This window comes from Dipodomys ordii, unplaced genomic scaffold (genome assembly GCF_000151885.1).
Source record: "Dipodomys ordii isolate 6190 unplaced genomic scaffold, Dord_2.0 Scaffold405, whole genome shotgun sequence".
Taxonomy (NCBI): domain Eukaryota; kingdom Metazoa; phylum Chordata; class Mammalia; order Rodentia; family Heteromyidae; genus Dipodomys; species Dipodomys ordii.
Window position 1 is genome coordinate 76,562 of NW_012267621.1, and position 20,624 is coordinate 97,185.

At 45.3% G+C, this 20,624-nt stretch overlaps 1 protein-coding gene across 3 annotated transcripts in view; it reads left to right on the forward strand.

The window, feature by feature from the left end:
• Positions 1-7,715: 7,715 nt before the first annotated feature.
• Positions 7,716-20,624, forward strand: part of Mtss1 (metastasis suppressor 1) — a 32,744-nt gene continuing 19,835 nt past the window's right edge. For 2 of the 3 annotated variants that reach the window (XM_013036755.1, XM_013036757.1), the window contains exons 1-4: positions 7,720-7,799; positions 9,045-9,136; positions 11,016-11,090; positions 14,493-14,504. In XM_013036755.1, coding sequence (XP_012892209.1) covers positions 7,750-7,799; positions 9,045-9,136; positions 11,016-11,090; positions 14,493-14,504 — 229 coding nt within the window. In that variant the 5' untranslated portion in view covers positions 7,720-7,749. Of the gene's footprint in view, positions 7,800-9,044; positions 9,137-11,015; positions 11,091-14,492; positions 14,505-20,624 lie in introns of all 3 variants that reach the window. The other variant, XM_013036756.1, reaches the window with a different exon arrangement.

Genomic DNA, 20,624 nt, shown 5'->3' on the forward strand with positions numbered 1-20,624 from the left:
TGGTTGTGTGCAGTGACGGTGTCCAGTTAGAAGTCCATCCTCATTAGTGGATGGAGGTTACCTCAAGTTCTAAGGTATCTTACAGTGCCATGGGGAATGGTGGGGAGAGGGAGATCTTCCACAGCCTTCATTCTTGCCTGCTCTGGGTTCTCAGAAACTCTTCCCTAATTATTTGTGTGTGTCTCGTGTTTTGGACTGGAACATCAGCTGCCCCAGTGAAAATGTCCCTAAGGCTGTGTGTTTAGATGAATGTTCCTTCAGCGATGAGTGGGATATTTTCTTCATTATGGAAACACCAGTTGCCTATTGGTCTGTGCTTGTTGGGGGAAATGGGTGGGGGGGGGGTCAGCAGACTTCATAGCTAGCCTGCCTCCTAGGATGAGTGTTTGTGACCGGGAGATGCCTGACTTCCCAGATCCTGCTCTCTTTGCAGGAAGCGGGCACCAGTTTCCCCAGGCCAGAGCTTCCCAACAGAGATCAGATGGCTATCTAGGAAATGTGAGGTGAAGTCTGGAGACATTTCTGGTTTCTATGAAAGGGGCACAGAGGGATGAGTGTCCCTGGCGGCTGCAATGTAGAGGGCAAAGATGCTGTGACATGTCTTACAATGCCCAGGATATAAAAATGGTTCGCTGGCCGGGCACTGGTGGCTCACACCTGTAATCCTAGCCACTCAGGAGGCTGAGATCTGAGGATCCCAGTTCAAAGCCAGCCCCAGAGAGAAAGTTCATGAGACACTTATCTCCAATAAACCACCAGAAAATCGAAAGTGGCACTGTGGCTCAAGTGGTAGAGGCTAGCCTTGAGCTGAAGAGCTGAGGGACAGCGCCCAGGCCCAGAATTCAAGTCCTGTGACTGATTCCCTCCCCCCCGCAAAAGGTTCTCTGTTCAACGAAGAATGAACCAGTTCAGAATGGCAGCAGATCACCGGGGATAGCCAGGTGCCCTTGGCTCCCACCTGTAATCCTAGCTACTCAGGAGGCTAAGATCTCAGGATTGTGCTTTGAAGCCAGCCCAGGCAGGCAGTTCAGAGACTCTGGTCTCCAGTTAACCAGCAAAAAGCCAGAAATGTGGCTCAAATGGTAGAGTGCCAACTTTAAGCTAAGAAACCCAAGCCTTGAGGTCAAGGCCTAATATTAGCATGCATACATGCGTGCACACGCATACACACACATGTGCGCGCGTGCTCACGCACATACACACAATCAACAGAGCTGAGGTAGAGAGACCCCCATCTCACGCAATGCCTTGCCCAGTCTCCAACCCTGGTTCCAGAGAGCATTTTCCTGTCCAGTGCTTCTGTCTGAGTCCTCATTAGCTTTCCGACAGTATCAGCTCTCCGAGGGACAGCTGAGACACACAGTGACTTATTGTACCCCTGCGCTTCACCAAAGCAGTTTCTAAACCTTGCTTCCTGGAGCCATGCCCCTCCCTGCCACAGAAGGCAGCCTGACAGAGAGGCCTTCAGTCTTCCTGCTGCCACCTGCCCATACTGTGGCAGGAGACCACAGGCCCATTAGGCCCCTGCTGAGTGGGGAGATGGAAAGGCTGCAAATGAGGCGACTTGCAGAGACAGGACAATGTCACTCAATGGCTGCCACTGTCCTGCCTTTCTCTGCAGGCCCGCTGGAGCTGGTGGCAAGTTGGTGGGGGTTAGCCACTTCTCACTGTGGAGAGGAAGGCGCAGTGATTGGTGGTAGCCTTGACCCTCCTGATTTCCTTCTCACCTGCCAGAAAATATGCATGAGACGTCAGTGTGTCTGTGCTCAGTTGGGGATGTTTGGCCTTTCGTAGCAGGAAAGTGTTTTAGTGTCTGTCGCAGCAAGGTTTGCATCTGCACACCCCGCCCCTTGCTTACTGCAGGGTTCCAGGGCTTCCGGGGTCTTCATTGATAAACCGCATGGTAGAGCCTACCTCCTCAGGTAGCCGTGCAGATCCTGTGCCCTGTGCCCGTCACCTCAGAGGCTCAGCCTTCATTGCCTTTGGAATCACTCTGCTCCTGGCTGAGTGGTAGATCCTTATTATGGGTTGCATTGCGGTGTTCCTCCCTCCCAAAGGATAGCATGAAGTCTTAATTTCTGGCATTTGTGAAAGTGCCAGAACGTCTTTGCAAATGCAGTCAGGTTAGAGTGAGGTTTTTTTTTTTGTTTTTTTTTGGGGGGGGTCCGGTTGTGGGGCCTGAACTCCCTCCCCCCCAAGAAGACACAGGACACATAGGAGGGGGCGGGCCTAGGACGACAGAAGCAGAGATTGGAGTGCTGAGGTGCCAACTAGAATTGCCAGAGCTACTAGAAATGGAAGCAAGGAAGAGGCAAGGAGCGTGGGTGTGGGCGTGGGTGAAGGAGGCAGGGGTGTCCCTCCTATGCTTTTCAGAAAGAGCTTGGCCCTGCCGACATCTTGATTTCAGACTTTGAGCCTCCAGAACTATGAGGAATATTTTAGTTATTTAAGCCAGCTGGTTTGGTGCACTTGGTTATCCAAGCTAATACTGTACTCAGCAGGTAAGCACTGGTGGAATTTAGGGTTTTCATGTGCAAATGCATAGCATATGACCCAACATTCATTCTTTGATAGTCTGGCTCCTGGGATATTTTTCCTATTATTATTATTATTGTTGTTGTTGTTGCCAGTCGTAGGGATTGAACTCTGGGCCTTGGTGCTGTCCCTGAGCTCCTGTGGATTAAGACTAGCACTCTACCACTTGAGCCACAGCTGCATTTCCAGCTTTTTCTATGATTAATTGGAGATTAGAGTCTTATGGACTTCTGTGCTGTTTTTGAACAGAGATCCTCAGATCTCCACCTCCTGAGTAGCTAAGATTATAGGTGTGAACCATTGGTGCCCAGCTTATTATTATTATTATTAATTATGTCTGAAGTTTGACCTCAGGGCTTTGCACTTGTTAGGCAAGCACTCTTATCACTTGAGCTACATCCCCACCCTCCCTCCTACCTTCCATGCTTTTTAGTTTATTTCTGTCAGTTGTCTCCTTGGCAGATTAACCCATTTGGATCACTATTTTTTGTGGTACTCTGCTAAGTTTTTTTTTTTTAACTTTTTTTTTTATTATGGGAGGAAATTCTGCTAGGTACTACCTTGAACCTAATTGTCTTTGGCCATAGACTGTTTGTGCATCCCTGGGCATCAGATAGAATGACATTTCTTTTGGAAATGGATTGATTCCTGCTTCTGGTAGGAAGTACAAGAGGATATTATTCAGTTTCTCCTGACAAGAAACAGAATCAAAGCAAAATAGCTTGGCGAATAGGGAAGTGAATGCTGCTGCAGAACAGGAGGCCAAGGCTCAGGGAGGAGGAGAGGATGGTTCTGTGGGAAGGCTGAAAGAGCTTGCAGAGTTTCTCCCTATCATCTGCCATAGGATAAGCCTAAGGCATATGGCCCCACAGCTGTAAAGATGGTGTACCGCAGTGGCCAGATACCTTGCTTTCTTGTTCGTATTTTGTGAGTCTCTTTGATGTGTTTCTCTTAACATCAGCGTTTACCCGGCAGCCTCCCCAGCCCCCTTCTCTCCATGTGTTTTTCCCATTCTGGAACCACCTACTGCCAAAGGGGACTGGGTTAGCATCCTTTTAGCTTGAATGGGTGTTGCATCATCAACCACGGGGCTTCAAGTTCACAACTCTTATTCATCTTGGCTAGGCAGAGTAAGGTGCTGGAACCGTGATTGGGTCCTAATCCCCAGGACCTATGAGTAGGTACAGATCACATCAACAATAGGCCCTCTGCAGATGTGATTTGTCAAGACTTTTGCAAGGAGGGCCATTATCCTTGGGTTGATCCAGATGGCCGGGTATAATGACAAGGCTTCTTATAAGAAGAAGGTGGCAAGGAAAATCAGAGTCAGAGAGTGAAGACGTAAGAGCAGAGGTGGAAGTCAGAGAGAAAAGATGCCACAACTCTAGCTCTGAAGATTGAGAAAGGGGCCATAAGACAAAGAATGGAGGCAGCTTTTAGAAGCCAGAAAAGATCCCAGAAGGATCCGTCAACACCTCGGTTTTAGGCCCGTGACACCCATTTTAACATCCAGAACTATAGGACAACACATCTGCATTACCACTGTTTGTAGATAATTTGTTACAGCAGCACGAGAAAACACATACATACTCTTATCATTTCTCTAGACTGAGCATGAATCCATGTAGACCTTTTCTAAGGTGAAGCATCTCATACTTACTTTGAATTTCAATACTCCCATAAAAATACCCAACTTAGGAAATAAAGAAAAGCTAAACTAATCTCTAGTCCTGCTTCCAGAGAAGAGCAAGCAGGCTGATGATTTACTTTCAGAATGCTAAAGGTTGTTTTTGTTTTGTTTTGTTTTGTTTTTGACTGCTGCATTCATCACCAGTGCTAGTGCTGGAAACTCAGAAATAAATAAGACCTTATCCTCGGTCACAAGTGGCCAAGTGTCTCAACCCCGCCATTGGATTCCATAAATATTCTCACTGTCAAGTTGAATCTCTTCCAAATGTCTTCTCTTTCTCTTTGTAGCTACAGCCAGTTTCCTCTGATTCAAACCTACTGATTTTTTTTTTTTAAGTTGGGGCATGGGTCAGGAGAGAAAAAGAGGTCGTGAAGCCCGTATATAGTTAGACCTATTAATAGGGTACCCATGATATTCCGAGATCAGCAGATTCCAGCCCTGGGTGCTGGATGTCATCTGCCTCCTGCCCTTGTGCCAGTTGGACAGAGATACTGCTGTTTGGATTGGGGTGTGTGTGTGTGTGTGTGTGTGTGTCTGTGTGTCTGTGTGTTTATTTCCTGCCTTCTATGGAGCTTCCTGTTCTGCAGCAGCAGAATACTGGTATATCACATACATTGTGATAAAAAAAAAATTGCACGACTGTTTCATAGTTCCCCTGCTTGGAGGAAAGACTTGAGTTTTCCTGAGGATGAAATAAATCTGTGAAAAATAATCTTTGATACTCGGGTGGAGAAATGGAGTTGGGGGGGGGATCAGTCTTTGATTGGATCTTTTCCAACCTCCTAATTCCATGCCCATTTCCTTGGGCTTTAAGCCAATTAGTCCCCCTCACTGAGCTCTGTGTAGTACCTTAGCCAGGTTGGCGTTCACCTTATGGTAATAATTAAACAGCTTTGGGTGTCAGGAACCAAAATTTGGGAGCTGGTTGTACAAAATTCTAATACCCAAACTAGTGTGTGTATGTGTGAGTTTGGTATAGTGTTTTTTCAGCCCCTTCCCATCTTTGTCTGCGTGGATTGCACCAACTCTGAAGATGGAGCTTGCTTGAGTTTTCCTTACCAGACATAGAACTTGAGGCACTTTTATTTGAGGTACTTTTCTTGAATATGAATTGGGCATGATAGTAATACCAGTGCATCAGAGAATATTGTGAAGGTTGAATGAGTTTAAGTGTGCAAGGTACTTTGCTATTACCCAAACAACCTGAAGCACCACACAGTGGCACATCTTCCCATGGCTATGAATATCATTCTCTAGCATTTTAAATGGCTATGCACTAGTCCATTGAGTGGCTGTGTGCTGTAGCTTATTTAACTAGATTCCTATAATGGGATTTTGTTTCTAGGGTTTAAAAAATAATATAAACAGTATTTCCATGACTACCCTCAGAGGTAAAAATTTGTTCTCATCCTTAATTATTACCTCAGGTAAAATTTCTAGGCTTTAGAATTGCTGGATCAAAAAGGATACATATTCTTAAAGTATTTCTTGATAGTTGCTACTGAATTTTTCCCTCCAGGAAAGTAATAGTCCTACCAGCAATGAATGTGTGTGCCAATTTCCTTGTGTGGCCATGTTATTAACTTTTAATCAAATGAAGGCCCAGGAAAGAAAAAAAAAAAAAGGAAGATATTTCCCTGGGGATAAACTGCTCCTCATCCTTGCTTATAAGCAATAAAAACTCTAAGAACCTGGAGATGGATCACGAAGGCAAGTAGCGCATGTGAGCATAGCGCCCTCTTCTGGCTGTCCCTGGTACAGGCAAGATCAGTGGTAGATGGCATTGCTGAGATCAGCACCAGTAACCCTTTAGGCTTTGGGTGAAGGTGCAAGGAAGTGAAGGGCACACCATTTTAAAAAGATTTGTAGTTGCTTAAAAAGGCAGCCTCTGTTGGCACTTCTTGCTTGAATTCTTTTGAGGCACTGGTTCTCAGCAGTCACCTGGTATCATCTGGAGACACATTTTAGGTGTCGTAACTCTGAGGGGAACAGAAAGGGGACCTTGCTGTGGGCTTCTAGTGGGTCAAGGCCAAGGATGCAGCTAAACATGTAACAGTGCAGCCCACAGCAAAGGTCAGTAGTGTTCAGATTGGGAATCCTTGACTTTGAGGAATAGCAGAATTTCTCTGAGAAAATTACTTTCTTTTTATTTTTCAGGCTAAAATAAAATATAGAAATTTGACTATTGAATTTGTTGCAATAATAATAATAGTTGTTGTTGTTGAGTTGTAGAAACCTGTTAGCTTTACAGAATAAAATGGAAAATGGTCAGACTGAAACTATAAGTCAATATTTCTCTAAGAAAGAGCAGAACAAAATACAACCCATATTAAAAGTGTGTTAAAAAGAGAGGGTTTTTTCTTCTTCCTGTTGGTCTGACTTGGTTAAACCTGCTGTGAATTCCTGTGCCCTCCCCTTAAAGGCCTTGTCTGTTAAAAATAGTGCTTTATTGACACTTTCCACTGATCTCACAGTGCTGGTGTTTTCCTAACATTTCTAATTGTGCCTTCCAGTGTTGGGTGTGCAATTAGCATCTGAGACTGCAATTAACTCCCCTCCCTACCCCCCCCCCCCCCCGCCAGTAAATGCTGACTCAAGCCTTGTGTGTAAGAGGAGGAGAGGAAGAAGAACTTGAAGAATAATCTTGGAGAAGGGTGTGCCTGAGGGAGCATGTGGCAAGAATTTCGGGAAAATCAAACCATGCCTCAGCTTCCTCCCACATTTTCTGAACTTGAAGACTTTTTATCACTGGCGTCACCCAACCCTGATTCCAGAATGTCCTGGCCTTCCATTTGTGCTAGCCTTGCAGTTCCCTAAATCACTTGTATTTTAGAACTCATATCTTGAAATAATGAACTAGAGTGGTCCCTAAGCGATTCTAAATGTTGAACATTGTTTGACCAGAAATGGGGATGGAGGACCTCTTTCTCCTAAATATCAGATAGTATTTTGATTGTCTTCTACAAAGAAGTTTTTGTGTTTTTTTCAAACTACAAGTCCCACTGGTGGGTAAAATTGATTTCTGACTCACCCGCATTACAAAAATAAGTAGATTAGAAAATGCCAGATCATGGCTGGGTCTCTGTGGCTCACATCTGTATTCTTAGCTGCTCAAGAGGCTGAGATCTGAGGAACATGGTTTAAAGTCAGGGCAGGAAAGACTTTGAGACTCTTACCTCCAATTAAGCACCACAAAAGCTGGAAGTAGAGCCATGGCTCAAGTGGTACAATGGTACTTTGGAGTAAAAAAGCTGGAGGCCAGTGCCCAGGACCAGCACAGCAGTGAAACTATCAGATCATGTCATATGTAGGAAGAGGAACCTTAGTTGTGGTAATGTACAAACATCACATATGTGTGTGTTTACACATGGATATACATGTCCATGAGGTCCAGGTTGGAAGGCAGTGGCTTCTATGTTTTACATGTGGTTAAACTCTCCAAGTCTTGGGGATAGCTGTCCCTCACTTGTGTCTCCATTGTTTTTTCAGGTGGTACCAGGGAGATCGGCTCGGCGCTCACCAGGATGTGCATGCGACACAGAAGCATAGAAACCAAGCTCAGGCAGTTTTCAAGGTGAGAAGCATGCTTTCCCCAGATCCCAGACCCACTTGCTGGTTGCAGGGGAGGGAATCAGTCATAGTATAGTGTTCTTCACCCTGAGTAGCACTGGCCTCGCCCATTATTTAAATCTCCACAGTGCACAGTCCATTTCCTGATGCAGCTCAGTCACTGAAAGAGTCTGTGTTGGGCATCTGAGTGCCAGGCGCTGGTTTAGCACTGATCGCACAGTGGAGAACCAGTGGAGACCCCTGACCCTGAGAGCCTGTTCTTCCCCATGGGTCATCTCCATACCCTGGTCTTGATCTCTCTTTGCCTCCTACAAAGTGCGGAGCTGATGTATTCTGCTCTGAGCCCCTACACCTCCTGCCCTACAGGCGCCTCTTCCTTTTTTTTTTTTTAATTATTGTTATAAAGTTGATGTACAGAGGGGTGACAGATAATGAGTACATAGTGTCCAGTGTGTACAATGGCTGCATTTGTTCACCTTTGTTGCAGGGGCCTCTTAGAAGGAGGGATTGTGCATTAAAGAGGGACATGTACTATACACCGACTTGTGTTCTTGCCCCACTGAGAGAGGAGGGGTAGGGCACAGAACCCACCCTGTCATCTAACAGCTGTAATTTGAAGTCACGAGATGCTCAAAGGAAATAGATCGCTTTTCTCCAATTAGATTAGCCTAATGCAGTAGTGCCCCTATAGTCCTGTTTGGGAGAGTCCACAGAGAAAAGGCGGTATACCTGGAGATTCCTGTATTTCCTGGATGATCCAGAAGCTCAGAGGACAGCCTGAGAAATTTCCAGATCTGTTGTTCATCCTTCTTTTTCTCCAGGCTGTGCCCCAACTGCTGTACCTTCATGACTCTTAGTCTTGCTTGCATATCAGAACCTTGGACCTTTTTTAAAAATAGCAGTGCTTGGCCCTTACTCTCAAAGTTTTTATACAGGACATTGGGAAGCCCTTTGGGACTTCCTGTTGGTGGCTGTGGGCCCCATGTTTCTGCAGTGTAGCAGAAGAAATGAGAAGAGGGCTCACTCGAGCCAGTCCCAGTTGTAGAGCTCCTTAATGAATAGTCATGGAGTTGAGCATACTGAGAGCAGAGCTGTCCAGGACCTGGGATTTCAGTGTGAATGTTGGCTTATCTTACCTTTACTTGCTCCAAGAATTGCAATTTAAGCATGTTTTGACAACCAGATAGGAGTCTTGACAACAGGAAGTATCTGTTTTAATTTCTTCTTTTCTTTCTCTGGGGGCCAAAAGTGCTCTGATTGATTGTCTGATCAACCCACTTCAAGAGCAGATGGAAGAATGGAAGAAAGTGGCCAACCAGCTGGACAAGGACCATGCGAAAGGTGTGTGGCATGAGGTTGGCCTGTCATAGCTCTTATGGTCTCTGGAGTTGTGGGGTTGCTGGCGTGGCTCAGTGCTTCTGCTGGGTTTATTGGTGTCACCTAGTCAGGACTCTCCCTGTCCCTGCTTTGTCCCTGCTTCTTCCGTGGGTGTTTTAGTCAGTGTCAGGGACAAGGCTTCGAAAGTAGTCACATTGCAAGATGGAGGGTTGGGGTGGGGGCTTTTGTTTGTTTGATGATATTTGGGTTTTAAACTTAGGGCCTCACATTGGCTAGGCAGGCACACATTTTACCACTTAAGCCACCCCACCAGCCCCTTGTTATACACTGATTCTTTTTTTAGATAGGGTCTCACTTTATTTCTCGGCTGGCCTAGCCCATGATCCTTCTGTTTATGCTTTGCTACATAACTAGGATGACAGGTGTGCGCTACCATGCGCAGTCACTGGTTGAGAAGGAGTTTTGTAAACTTCTTTGTGGGCCTGGCCTCCAACTGTCATCTCTTAAGCTCTACCTCCTATGTAAGCTAGGATTACATACCCTGAGACATCATGCCTGGCCCTGGATGTCTTTCTTTTTTTTTTTTTCTCACAGCTAATATCCTTGTTGTTTAGTAGCATTGCAGTCACTTGAATTAAATGTGAAATGAAACAGCAAGTTACAAAAGCAGACATTTACGCGTACGGCATTTCAGGGTATTTTGAATGTTAGGATTCTAATGATACTGGCTTACCTTGAATCAGCTGATGGAAACCAGCCATTTTCATTATGCAAGGCATAATGCCTTATTAGTTATCAGGGATTTGACAGTGTAAGATGGAGCTGGGTGTCATCTGCAGAGGAAATAGTACTGCAATACACTTGCAAGTGACATTGTTTTGTGTTCCCTTTGCACAGGCCAATGAGACTGTAGGAAGTCTCGTTCCTTATTGAAGTCATTCTGAATTTCTTTTCTGAATGAGGTCTTAAGTACATTGCCTCGATGGCCTCTGTCTAGACAGGTCACAGGGGCCCAGAGTCTCAACACCCAGGCTTTGTGAGAAAGCACTTCCTCCATCTTTATGAAATCAGCTTTAACTTGGAGCAAGACCCCAGTGGCAGCCATGCAAGAGTACCCTCAGCGGGTACAGGGAGAATGAGGAGCCCAACAATTGGTGCTTCCTGCTAGGAGGAGGAGAGAGCTGTGTGCAGGACACAGAATGGGCCTCCTCAAGATGAGCCTAAGCTTGGTTGAAGAATTAGAAAATGGGATGCTTTAGTGGGAGGATGTGACTTTTGTCACATTGAATTTGAGGCGATGGGGAGGTGAGTTAGTCCGAGAGAAAGCCATACAGAGAGAGTCAGGGAAGATGGAGGAGTCCTCCGAAAAGAAGAGAAAGCCGCTGACAGTGGACTTCAGCCCTCCTCTGGGTGGACTTCTACACTGTGAAGGAGTCAGGAGTCAGAGCGAGTATGGTGGCAGTGGATGCTTGGACATGGTGTGTGTTTTAAATAATGACATTTTCCCTCAAGGAGGCCTGGTAGGGAGAAACCATAGTTCATTTTGTTGGTGTGTGTGTGTGTGTGTGTGTGTGTGTGTGTGTGTATCTGACTGTCTGTCTTTCTGTCTGTCTGCCTGCTGGTGTGTGTGTGTGTGTGTGTATCTGACTGTCTGTCTTTCTGTCTGTCTGCCTGCCTGCCTGCCTGTCTGTCTGTCTGTCTGTCTTTAGCCTCTTCATTGTGAAATGTTGTGAGATTTTCATCATAGTGTATTTGGATCCAGCTATTCGCTGCACATGTCAGAGTTTATGCTTCCAGGGATCAAGGTGGCGGCCGCTATGGGAAAATCATCTGTTGAATAACCAAAGTGATAAAAATTATTTGATATTCTATTTTCTCTTAGAATATAAGAAAGCTCGCCAAGAGATAAAAAAGAAGTCCTCAGATACGCTGAAACTGCAGAAGAAAGCCAAAAAAGGTAACTCCGAAAATTCTATTACTGATACTGTGACTGAAAGCAACGAACCCAGGCTGGGTGTATTCATGGCAGAAAGTGTTGGATTCAGAGCCTGTTCGTGCAGGATGCCCGGGAGAACAGATATGATCTATCTGAGTTAAAGTTCTTGTGGTGCAGATGCATTGATTCCGAATTCTTGCTAAGTGGTACTTGACTGAACCTTCCCCAACCTCTGTCTTCACAATCTGACAGTTTCCATGCCTACTGTGCTTTGTAATGAAACCTATATATTTCTTACAAGCCTTAGGCAAGTACAAGGATGCCTTTATGCAAATGTTCTCTAGTAACTATCACAGAAATTATGTCATTTTTTTTTCTCCTCCATCATTCATAGCCTATAATCTCAGAAACCCTCAATTAAGTCTTGTGAGCGTGCTAGAAATGGCTGCTGTGGGAACTGCGTGCCTGTGCTGTTCAGGGGGATTTCACATGTGTTCACATGCTGAGATAGAGCTCAGTTCACCTGGAAGGGAAACCACAATGTCCTCCCCCTGCCTCTGCCCATTAATATCACCTGACCCACCTATACTCCTCCCACGCAGATGGGAGTTTGGAGAGAAAGCTGCATCCGCTTAACGGCTCTCCTAGCACCTTACTGAGAGACCTAAAATATAGGAACCCACGGTTGATCTGGAGCAGATGACATTCCTTCCAGATGATTCTTGGATGATGTTTAGTGTTAATTTGGGCCAACAACTTTATTAGGAAAAGATCACGAAGCCCTTCAACAAGCAGTTCTTATTTGGAATTAAAAGCAAATACTGGAGGAAGGGATGGAAAAGTGGAGGCTCTGGTGTAGGGGGAGGGGTGATGTAAGTTTTAACATTTAAAAAGTGTCTTTTTTCCCTCAGTTCTCACAGAGTCCATTTTAAGAGAAAGGCAGGATTTGCGCCTACAGTCAGATTGTCTTTCCCTCTTGGATCTAGCCGTTTCTTTTAGGGTTTATTTTTCTGATCTGGTCTGTCTCAAATTTAAATTCTAACAAGGCCACCTGGGAGATGGAGCTTGGATAATAATAGGGTTTGTAGCCAGTAACATTTTAGGGCGTTGTTTGTAAATTTAAAATGGCTACCATCTTCCATGAGGTCCTGGGAAGAACAGGTTGGTGCACTTCCTTGACAGCTTGGCAGCTTTGAGTTAGGAGAGGTTAATGGGCTTGGAGAGGTAGCCTCAGGGAAAGATGTGTGGGCTAAGGAAAGCTTGGGGAATTTGCTAAAAAGGATGAGGTTAAAAAAGAAAAGTAGCTGTATTCTCTTAGCTCTTCTGTAATTCTTTTCCAGAGGCAAGAGAATCCCTTTATCTAATTGGACAGCTCTGATGACTTTGAATGGCAGAGTCCTCACCTGCCACTTGAAGTCTTTAGAGCTGCGCAATTAACAGAATGTTGACCCTCTGGGTGAGGCCTGATAGGTTGATCACAGTGTGCTATGATAAGCAGTTTTGTGGGAGTCAGGCCTGCTTAGCATGGGCCCAGGCTGTCTGGGTGGTAGCAAACTGCTCAGGCTGGATAGAAGACTGGACATTCAGGGTGCTGGGCTGTACTGCACATGAAATGGAGCTTGAGAACAATTGGCATTTGAGTTGTGAGGTTTCTTGGTTTCTAAAATGACTATTTCTTCCACCCCAACCACATATGTATCCAGGGGCCTCAATTCGCATATCCTATCCTGCCTAGTGTGTTCTCTTGTCCTCTGGATCGGACAGCTCAGTTGCTTGTAGTGTCCTGGATCGCTTTCTAGTTACTTCAGGACAGCTAGAAAACATTTTTTTTTAAATTATGTTACCTTTCCCTAAAATACCTAGGTGCATTCCCATCCCCCTCACTCTCCACGCCCTCTCTCCTCCCCCCCCCACTCATATTTATATCTTATGGGAAATGAACATAGCATTCCAGAAGGTACCGGAGTCGCCACACTGAGCACACACGTGTAGGTGATCCCCCAGCAGACATGTTTTAAAGCAACTTGGGCTATGCTATAACCTGGTTGGGTGAGTGTGCTGGCTGGGCTGGAGACAGGCAGTCCTCAGGCTTAGGGGCTTAGGGAAGTTCTCCTCTGGGCCTGAGGTCCTTATCAACAGGTAGAGATAACAAAGCAGGAAGTGGGGAATGATCTCTGCTCTGGTGGTGTCACCTGAGTCCCCCTCCTGCCGCTGCCGCATGTTAGCTCATTGCTGGAAGTAAGAGAGGACCAGCTGGAAGTAAGAGGAGACCAGAAATAAGAGACATTTTAAGTTGCTTACCTTCTTTGGTCACCTTTCTGTATGAAATCACTTAACTAACTTCTCTATTATTATTATTATCATCATCATCATCATTATTTGTTCATGCATGTTTGGTAAGTGATCAACCACTGAGCCACATACCCAGCCTCCTTATTATCAGCTTAAGTTTAAAACATGGTGGGGGGAGGTAGGGGGGGTTGAGATAGTGGCTCAGTGGTAGAGTACTTGCCTTGCGTGCATGAGGCCCTGGGTTTGATTCCTCAGTACCAAATAAGCAGAAAAAGCTGGAAGTGGTGCTGTGGCTCAAGTGGTAGAGCACTAGCCTTGAGCTGAAGAGCTGAGGGACAGCGCCCAGGCCCAGAGTTTAGGCACCATGACTGGCAAAAAAAATAAAAAAAAAAAATAAAACATGGTTTGGGGATGTAGCCTTGTAGAAGGTAAGTTGCCTAGTATGGGCAGGACCCTGGGTTCAATCCATAGTACCAAAAAATAATTATAATTAAAATTGTGGTAAAGCCTTCTGTTTCAATATACAACTACTAGAACTGGGGCTTGAACTCATTCTTGTTCAGCATGCTTACTCATGGCTGGCACTCTACCACTTGGGCCATGTTTTTAGCCTGGCTTTTTTGCTGGTTAATTAGAGATGGAGTCTCATGAACTTTCCTGCTTTGAACCAGGATTCTCCATATCTGAGCTTCCTAAATAGCTAGGATTTATAGGCATGTGCCATCAGTACCCAACATTTTTTCCCCTCCATTTTTTTTGGTGTGTGTCACCTTAAGCTTTGTTCCCTAGGATTCTATAGATATTTATGAAAAAATCACACTTGAAAGGTTTTCTTGCCAAGGTATCTGAATTGGCCTTTTCTAGATATGTTCTAGGTATATTTTCTTTTTAAACAAACTCTCAGTCTTTAGGAGTGATAATACTAATGAAGACAATTTCTGTTCAAGTGAGAAGGGAAGAATATTAGCCAGACAGGAAAGGGAAACTTGAATGTCTGATTGTCTGATAGGCTGTCCAATACGTGACCAAAAGGTAAGGCTGATGCTACTGGAATACCAGTTTGACTATATTGTTTTCCTTTTTGTGTCAATTGTGTGTCCTGCACTTTCTCACCGTGCGCCTTCTTGACAGTGGATGCTCTGGGTAAGTCTACATCCCAAATCTCTGGTGGCTGGTCACAGTATGGCTCTTGTTGTGGGTTTACCCAAGTTTTCTTTCCGGCTCAGAACAATCAATTGTGCCTACTTAATTTCCTGTAGCTTTAAAGAAAATTGCGTGTGTCTTTTAATAATTTCCTTTCTTGGATGTTTCGCCATTAAAAGTGTTAGTACTACATTCTTCAATCTGTTGCATCTTTGTGATTCAGAATTAGACTCGTGGAAAGAAGAAATACCAATGAAATCAATACATTTATGCATACATACCTAAGTATGCATGAATGTATGGATCTACTAGATACATACATGCGCATGCCTGTGCACACACATCACACTAAATAACTCCTCAGAATAATTTCTAAATGCTAATGACTCACACCTGTAATCTTAACCACTCAGGAGGCTAAGATTTGAGGATCACGGTTGGAAGCTAGCCTGGGTAGCCTCTTATCTCTAGTTAACCAGCAATAAGCTGGAGTGATGGTTTGGCTAAAGTGTTGTTAAAGCATCAGCACTGAACAAAAAGAAATCATAATAATAAGTCAAGGTACAGCAAGAAGCTCTGAGTTCAAGCTTCAGAACTGGTGTACACATACAATTCCTAAGTTATATTTGGCCATATAAAGTTTAAAAAAATCTTTTTCTGTCTGCACAGGACCTTATAGTTCTTTCCAAAACCAAACATTCATTTTTTTTTTAAGCCTCAGAAGTATTTCTTATTCCAGCAGAGTTTGTGAAATATTTCATTTAAACGTATCAGATCTTTAAATTCACTGCTCATAATGATTCTCTGGGTGAATGTGGGCCCCCACTGTGGACGATCATGCCAATGAATTGTAAGTTGCTTTGGAGTCTGTGCTGTTCTCTGTGCCGGGAGGGAAGGTCTGTCTGAGTGTCCTGTGACGCTCCTGCCTAAGCGTGCAGCCTGTCCTCTGAGCATTTTACTGGAATCGGATTTGGTCATCCAGGATGGCTGCTGTCTTGTCCTGGGGGACACAGTTCTGCCTCTACATCCCCTTGTGATGTTGCGCTGGTCAAATCCCTTCCAATCCCTTCTCGGTGTTGTGATTATGAAACCACCTGAACAGTTTCTAGAAAACATTTTGGGGGAAAGGTAAGATGCACCCACATTTTTGCTTACTGAGGTAACATCCATATCAGCTGAAAGTGGCTTTTATATTCATAATATTATGAAACCATCACCATTACCTAATTTTTATTACCCCCAATGACCCCCCCATACCTACTCAACGTTCAGTTCCTATTCCATCCCATCCCTCTCACCCCCCAGCCCTGGCCTCTCCCCCCCCACCCCACTGCTTTGTGTCTCGATTTGCCTCTTCTGGATGTGTTATATAAATCAACCACACAATATGGCACTTTTGAGGATAACTGCTTTATTCAAGTTTTACGAGGCCCTTTCTGAGATGCTGGCATGAGTTGGTCTATGGGATGAACAGAGCATCTTACTTATTTGAACTGAAGTCGGTAGGTAAGTTTGGAATGAATGGAGAAATCACACAATCCTTTGGCATTGTGTCTCCAGATTCTGCCTCATCTTTAGTAAGAGACATCCTTGAGAGACATTTCTTTTGGTTTAGTTCCTTGTGTTGATGAGAACAGGTTTCAGAGGCCGAGCCACAGTGCTGTATCAGTAGCAGGAACATAAGGACACAAGGAAAGCCCGGTGATCTGAAGAGACTTGATTTCAAAACAAATATAGAAATCTCCATTGTAATGAGCTTTGATAATAGTTACAATGTTCTTTAAGCTGGGGATGTGGCTTCGTGTGTACCAGGCTCTACTTTCACTCCCTAGCACCACCAAAAAAAAAGGAGGTAAGAAGAGAAAGGTGTGGTTTAGAAAGTGGGAATATATATGATGCATGTATGTATACATATATAGAAGGAGAGAGGGAAAGAAAGGATAGACAATGAATTGTTTAGACCAAATAGCGCTATTAGCCTTAAACCTCAGCATCCTGTTGTAAATTCCACAATGAAAGGAATTTACAACTCATTGAAGGTATGTTTGCCTGGGAGGACATAACCTATTTCCTCCAGGGACTTGGGCTCCCTGAAATCTGGGCTTCTCAGGTCTGTAATGAACATCAGCAAAAGGCATAGCTTGGGGTTCAGAGGTGGGCACACAGGATACTCATATAGTTGGGGCACAGGAGCCGGTGAAGGGTCAACATGTCCCAGAGGGGTTCTCATGGGCAGCATGGCTTATGCTCCAGGGACGGACTTGAGGCAGGCTTCCGTTCCAACCAGGTGGACCACCCTCCAAGCTACTAAGCTGTCCTGGACCTTGCCTCCACCCACCTGCCTCCAGGATGGCCCCATCACGGGGCCTCATGTGCAGTCAGACCCCAAACTGGATCATGCAACTCATCCCAACGTACTGTATCATCCTTGCTATCTGGGAAAAGGCCCATATATACTGACTGTTCCTGCCAGCTGTGGTTTAAGCATCCTTGGCTATGTCCAGCGTGCGCAGTCACGTGTGTACAAACACACACACACACACACACACACACACACATCCATGCAGCATTTCACTCATGCTTACAAAACCCACTGACACAATGCACAGTGACCCTAAAGCCTGCAGTCCAGTGCACCCTTTGCCCTGCCTTGTGTCTGAGTCCCCTCCAGGCCCTGCTCCTGTGATTATTGAAGAGGGCTGGTGTAGGGCACCCTCTTCCCGCAGGATGTCAGAGGGGAGGGGAAGGTCTGACTGTGGCCAGAGGCTGAAGGCAGATGAGGAAATACCAACAGCTGGCAGACCCTCCAACATGGCAGAAGCCAACTAGTAAGATTTTCCCTCTCAGATCAAGGGTGACCATCAGGAGCCCAGGGAGCTCCTGCATGGCGCTGCTGCATTTAGGATGAAAACAGTTGTCAGAGGCGGCCGTGCTCAAGCCAAACAGACTCCCCTGGAAGCCTGCAACTGTGAAGCCTCTTCCTTTGCAGAGCTCCTCTCTGCCATCCTGGCCCCTTGAGTACCTTGTATGTGACTTGGGGACAAAGTTTTCCCTGTACTCAGCAACTGGGACTTGCATCTGGCTGTGTTCAGAGGCCACACTTCACAGTGTGGAGTCACAGCAGGAGCTGGGTGCTTTTCTGGGCATTCATTTTGACCGAACATAAAACAGGAAAGAATCACAAAGGACAGCTTGCTCGGACCACTGATTTCTTTCATGGTGTAGGCCCAAATATGTATTTTTAAAAATTAGTTCACACCATTCTCACATATTATAGATAAAAAACTATAGCACCAATGTTTCTGTTTGTTATAGACAAAGAGCTGGGGGTGGGTGGGCAGCTAGGAAGGAAGGGACTGGTTTTCCAGGGAAGGTGAAGTTTCCCTGGAGAAGGAAGTGCCTAGCAGACTCTAGAAAGTTGAATTAGGAAGAGGAAGGGCACCCGCTGGTGGCCCTCACCTGTGATCCGAGCAACTTAGGAGACTGAGATCCAGAGGATTATCATTCAGAGCCAGCCAGCAGGGAAGTTTGAAACACTCTATGCAACAAACAGCAAAAATCCTTGGATATCAACTAGGTGGTATTCGTATTCATATCTCATAGGTAAAGGGATACTAAGGTACAGTACGCTGAACGAATAATAGAAATTAAGTTTGTCTGCAAAGCATGCCATTTGAGCACATCTTTCTTTTGATTTGTGGTTGTTGTTTTTGCCCACTTTGGAGAATCAGTCAAGCCTGCCAAAGGGTATTAAGAGTAGATGACTTGGATAAGGATAAGAAGATGGCACCTTTCTGATGGGAAAAGAGAGTTACTAGTCAAAATAGAATCTCCAGTGTCACATTTCATGTCCACTTCAACATTTACACCGTGTAGCTCAGTGTTTCTATCCCGTGTCAGTGTTTCTATCGTGCATTGCACTCAGTTTTGAATGGCATCAGTTGTTCAATGTACTGTTAGTTTCTCGACCAGGAAAAGAAGATAAAAGATAATTACCCACTAAACTCTTGACACACCATTGGTTGGCCAGCCACATTCTGATTTGTGAGGAGTAGAAATCTGAACAAATAGAATGAAATAAAGAGTTTGTATGTGTTTGAGGGCAAATGGGAATCATTGAAAAGATTCTGATCACTTTTTCCAATGTCTGTCTCAAAAGAAAGAAATGCCTTCCGGTTTTTTTTGCTAGCCCCTGGCAGCAGTTTTGGCTCCAGGCAGGCCGGAGGTGCTTTTTCCTATCTGCTTCTGGCACAGCCATGAAACTCACAGTGTGGGCTGCAGAGTGGAGGCGGGGCAGTTCCTGATGATGTTAATTACCCTAGATCAGCTTTTTGATTGGGCTCTTATCAGAAGACCAGGGATGTTGAGCTTCTGCCATCTTGCTCTGAGCATTTGTTTGCTGTGATTAGCCAATATAAATATGGGCTTCTGGTGGAGAAAAGATCTAAGGTTGGGTTCTACTTGAGCCTAGTAAGTGGCTCAGTTGGCCGTTGTGCAGGATACATGGTCTGTGTCAGTCTTATTTCCCAACACTGGAAAAAGGTAATTAATGCCTGCCTTGAATGTTTATGCAGATTTAGGGATATATAGTGTAGACGTTGGGAACGTTTACTGCAGAAAACATTGTCAATTCTCCTTAACTGAAGTATACATTTCAACTTCCAGGGTGTTGATTTGTCCCCTGACATTTTGCCTATTGCTAACACTTTGTCTAAGTGTGTTTTCTATAGAGAACCGTCATTTATTTCCTGGTCTATAAGGGCCTCCTGGCTGCTGATTGAGAGTTTACCATCGTGAGGACAATCTCATGTAGAAACTGGGGGGCGGGGGGTAGGGGAGGGAGAGGTGAGTTTCCCAAGAATGACTTGGATTTTACCAGCAGGTAAAAACCAATTCTTTGCTCAGGAATTTTGCTTGCAAAGTCCATCTAAGGCATCTAAGCCCTCCTTCCTTTGTCTGGCTGCTTGGCAGTTCTGGAACTTGCTGGTCCCAACGTGTTAGGCCATTTTAGCGCATGATGATGGAGCCCAGTGAGCCAGCTCTGCTTGAGTTATTCCATCAGTGCCCCGTTCGTTCACAGATATTTGAGGACCTGCTGTCTCCCAGGAAAGTGTGCTGAGTGAGAAGATACAGAACCTGCCTGGTTGCTGCCCTCCTGGAACTTCGATCTCCCCTTCGGGGATTTTCCAATTTAGTAGGAATTAAGGAGGCCAAATCACTGGGGGAAAATAGATGAGCAAATCACTGGGGGAAAATAGATGAAATGGCAGCTAAGGTCAAGTAAGAGTCCCAGTCAGGGAAGGGAGCTCTAGGACATCCCTCCAGCCTGGAGAATGAACAGAGACCTGCAGGATGAGCAGGCAGGCTCCAGGCAGGTGCCTGCCTGGGAATCCAGGACCCTGTTCATGAAGATAAGACAGCTTCAGCCCTGGAGGAAGCAAGGGAGACAATGGCTCAGAAGGCTGAGGTTGGGAGTGGACCAGCAGGGAAGCATACTGCTTCGCAAGGTGGGCTGTGTGAAGTTAGAGCAATGAGCTTTTCCTGAGAGCAGTGGGAGCTACTGAAGAAGAGTGCTCATATTTGATTGTTGGAAGTACTTTGGTGAAGTGGAGATGTGGTTTAAGTTCTTGAGCACCAGCTTTGAGCAGAAAAAGCCACATGGGAGCAACTACCCTGAGTTAAAACCCCAGGACCTGTGTACACACACAACACACACAGACACACACAGACACACAGACACAGACACACACACACACACACACGGAAGGAAGGTAGGTAGGTTGGTTGGTTGGTTACTTTGGGGCTGCTCTGGGAAAGCTGGTCCAAGATAGTTGGATTGACACTTTAAGATTGTCAGTCCAACTCTATGGTAGATGTTAAAGCAAAGACATGAGACCTGGTGGCCTGCTCCACACACACACACGGAAGGAAGGTAGGTAGGTAGGTTGGTTGGTTACTTTGGGGGTGCTCTGGGAAAGCTGGTCCAAGATAGTTGGATTGACACTTTAAGATTGTCAGTCCAACTCTATGGTAGATGTTAAGCAGAGACATGAGACCTGGTGGCCTGCTCCACAGGGAAGGTAGAAAGGTGAAACCAGGGGAGTGTGTGTATATTTCGGG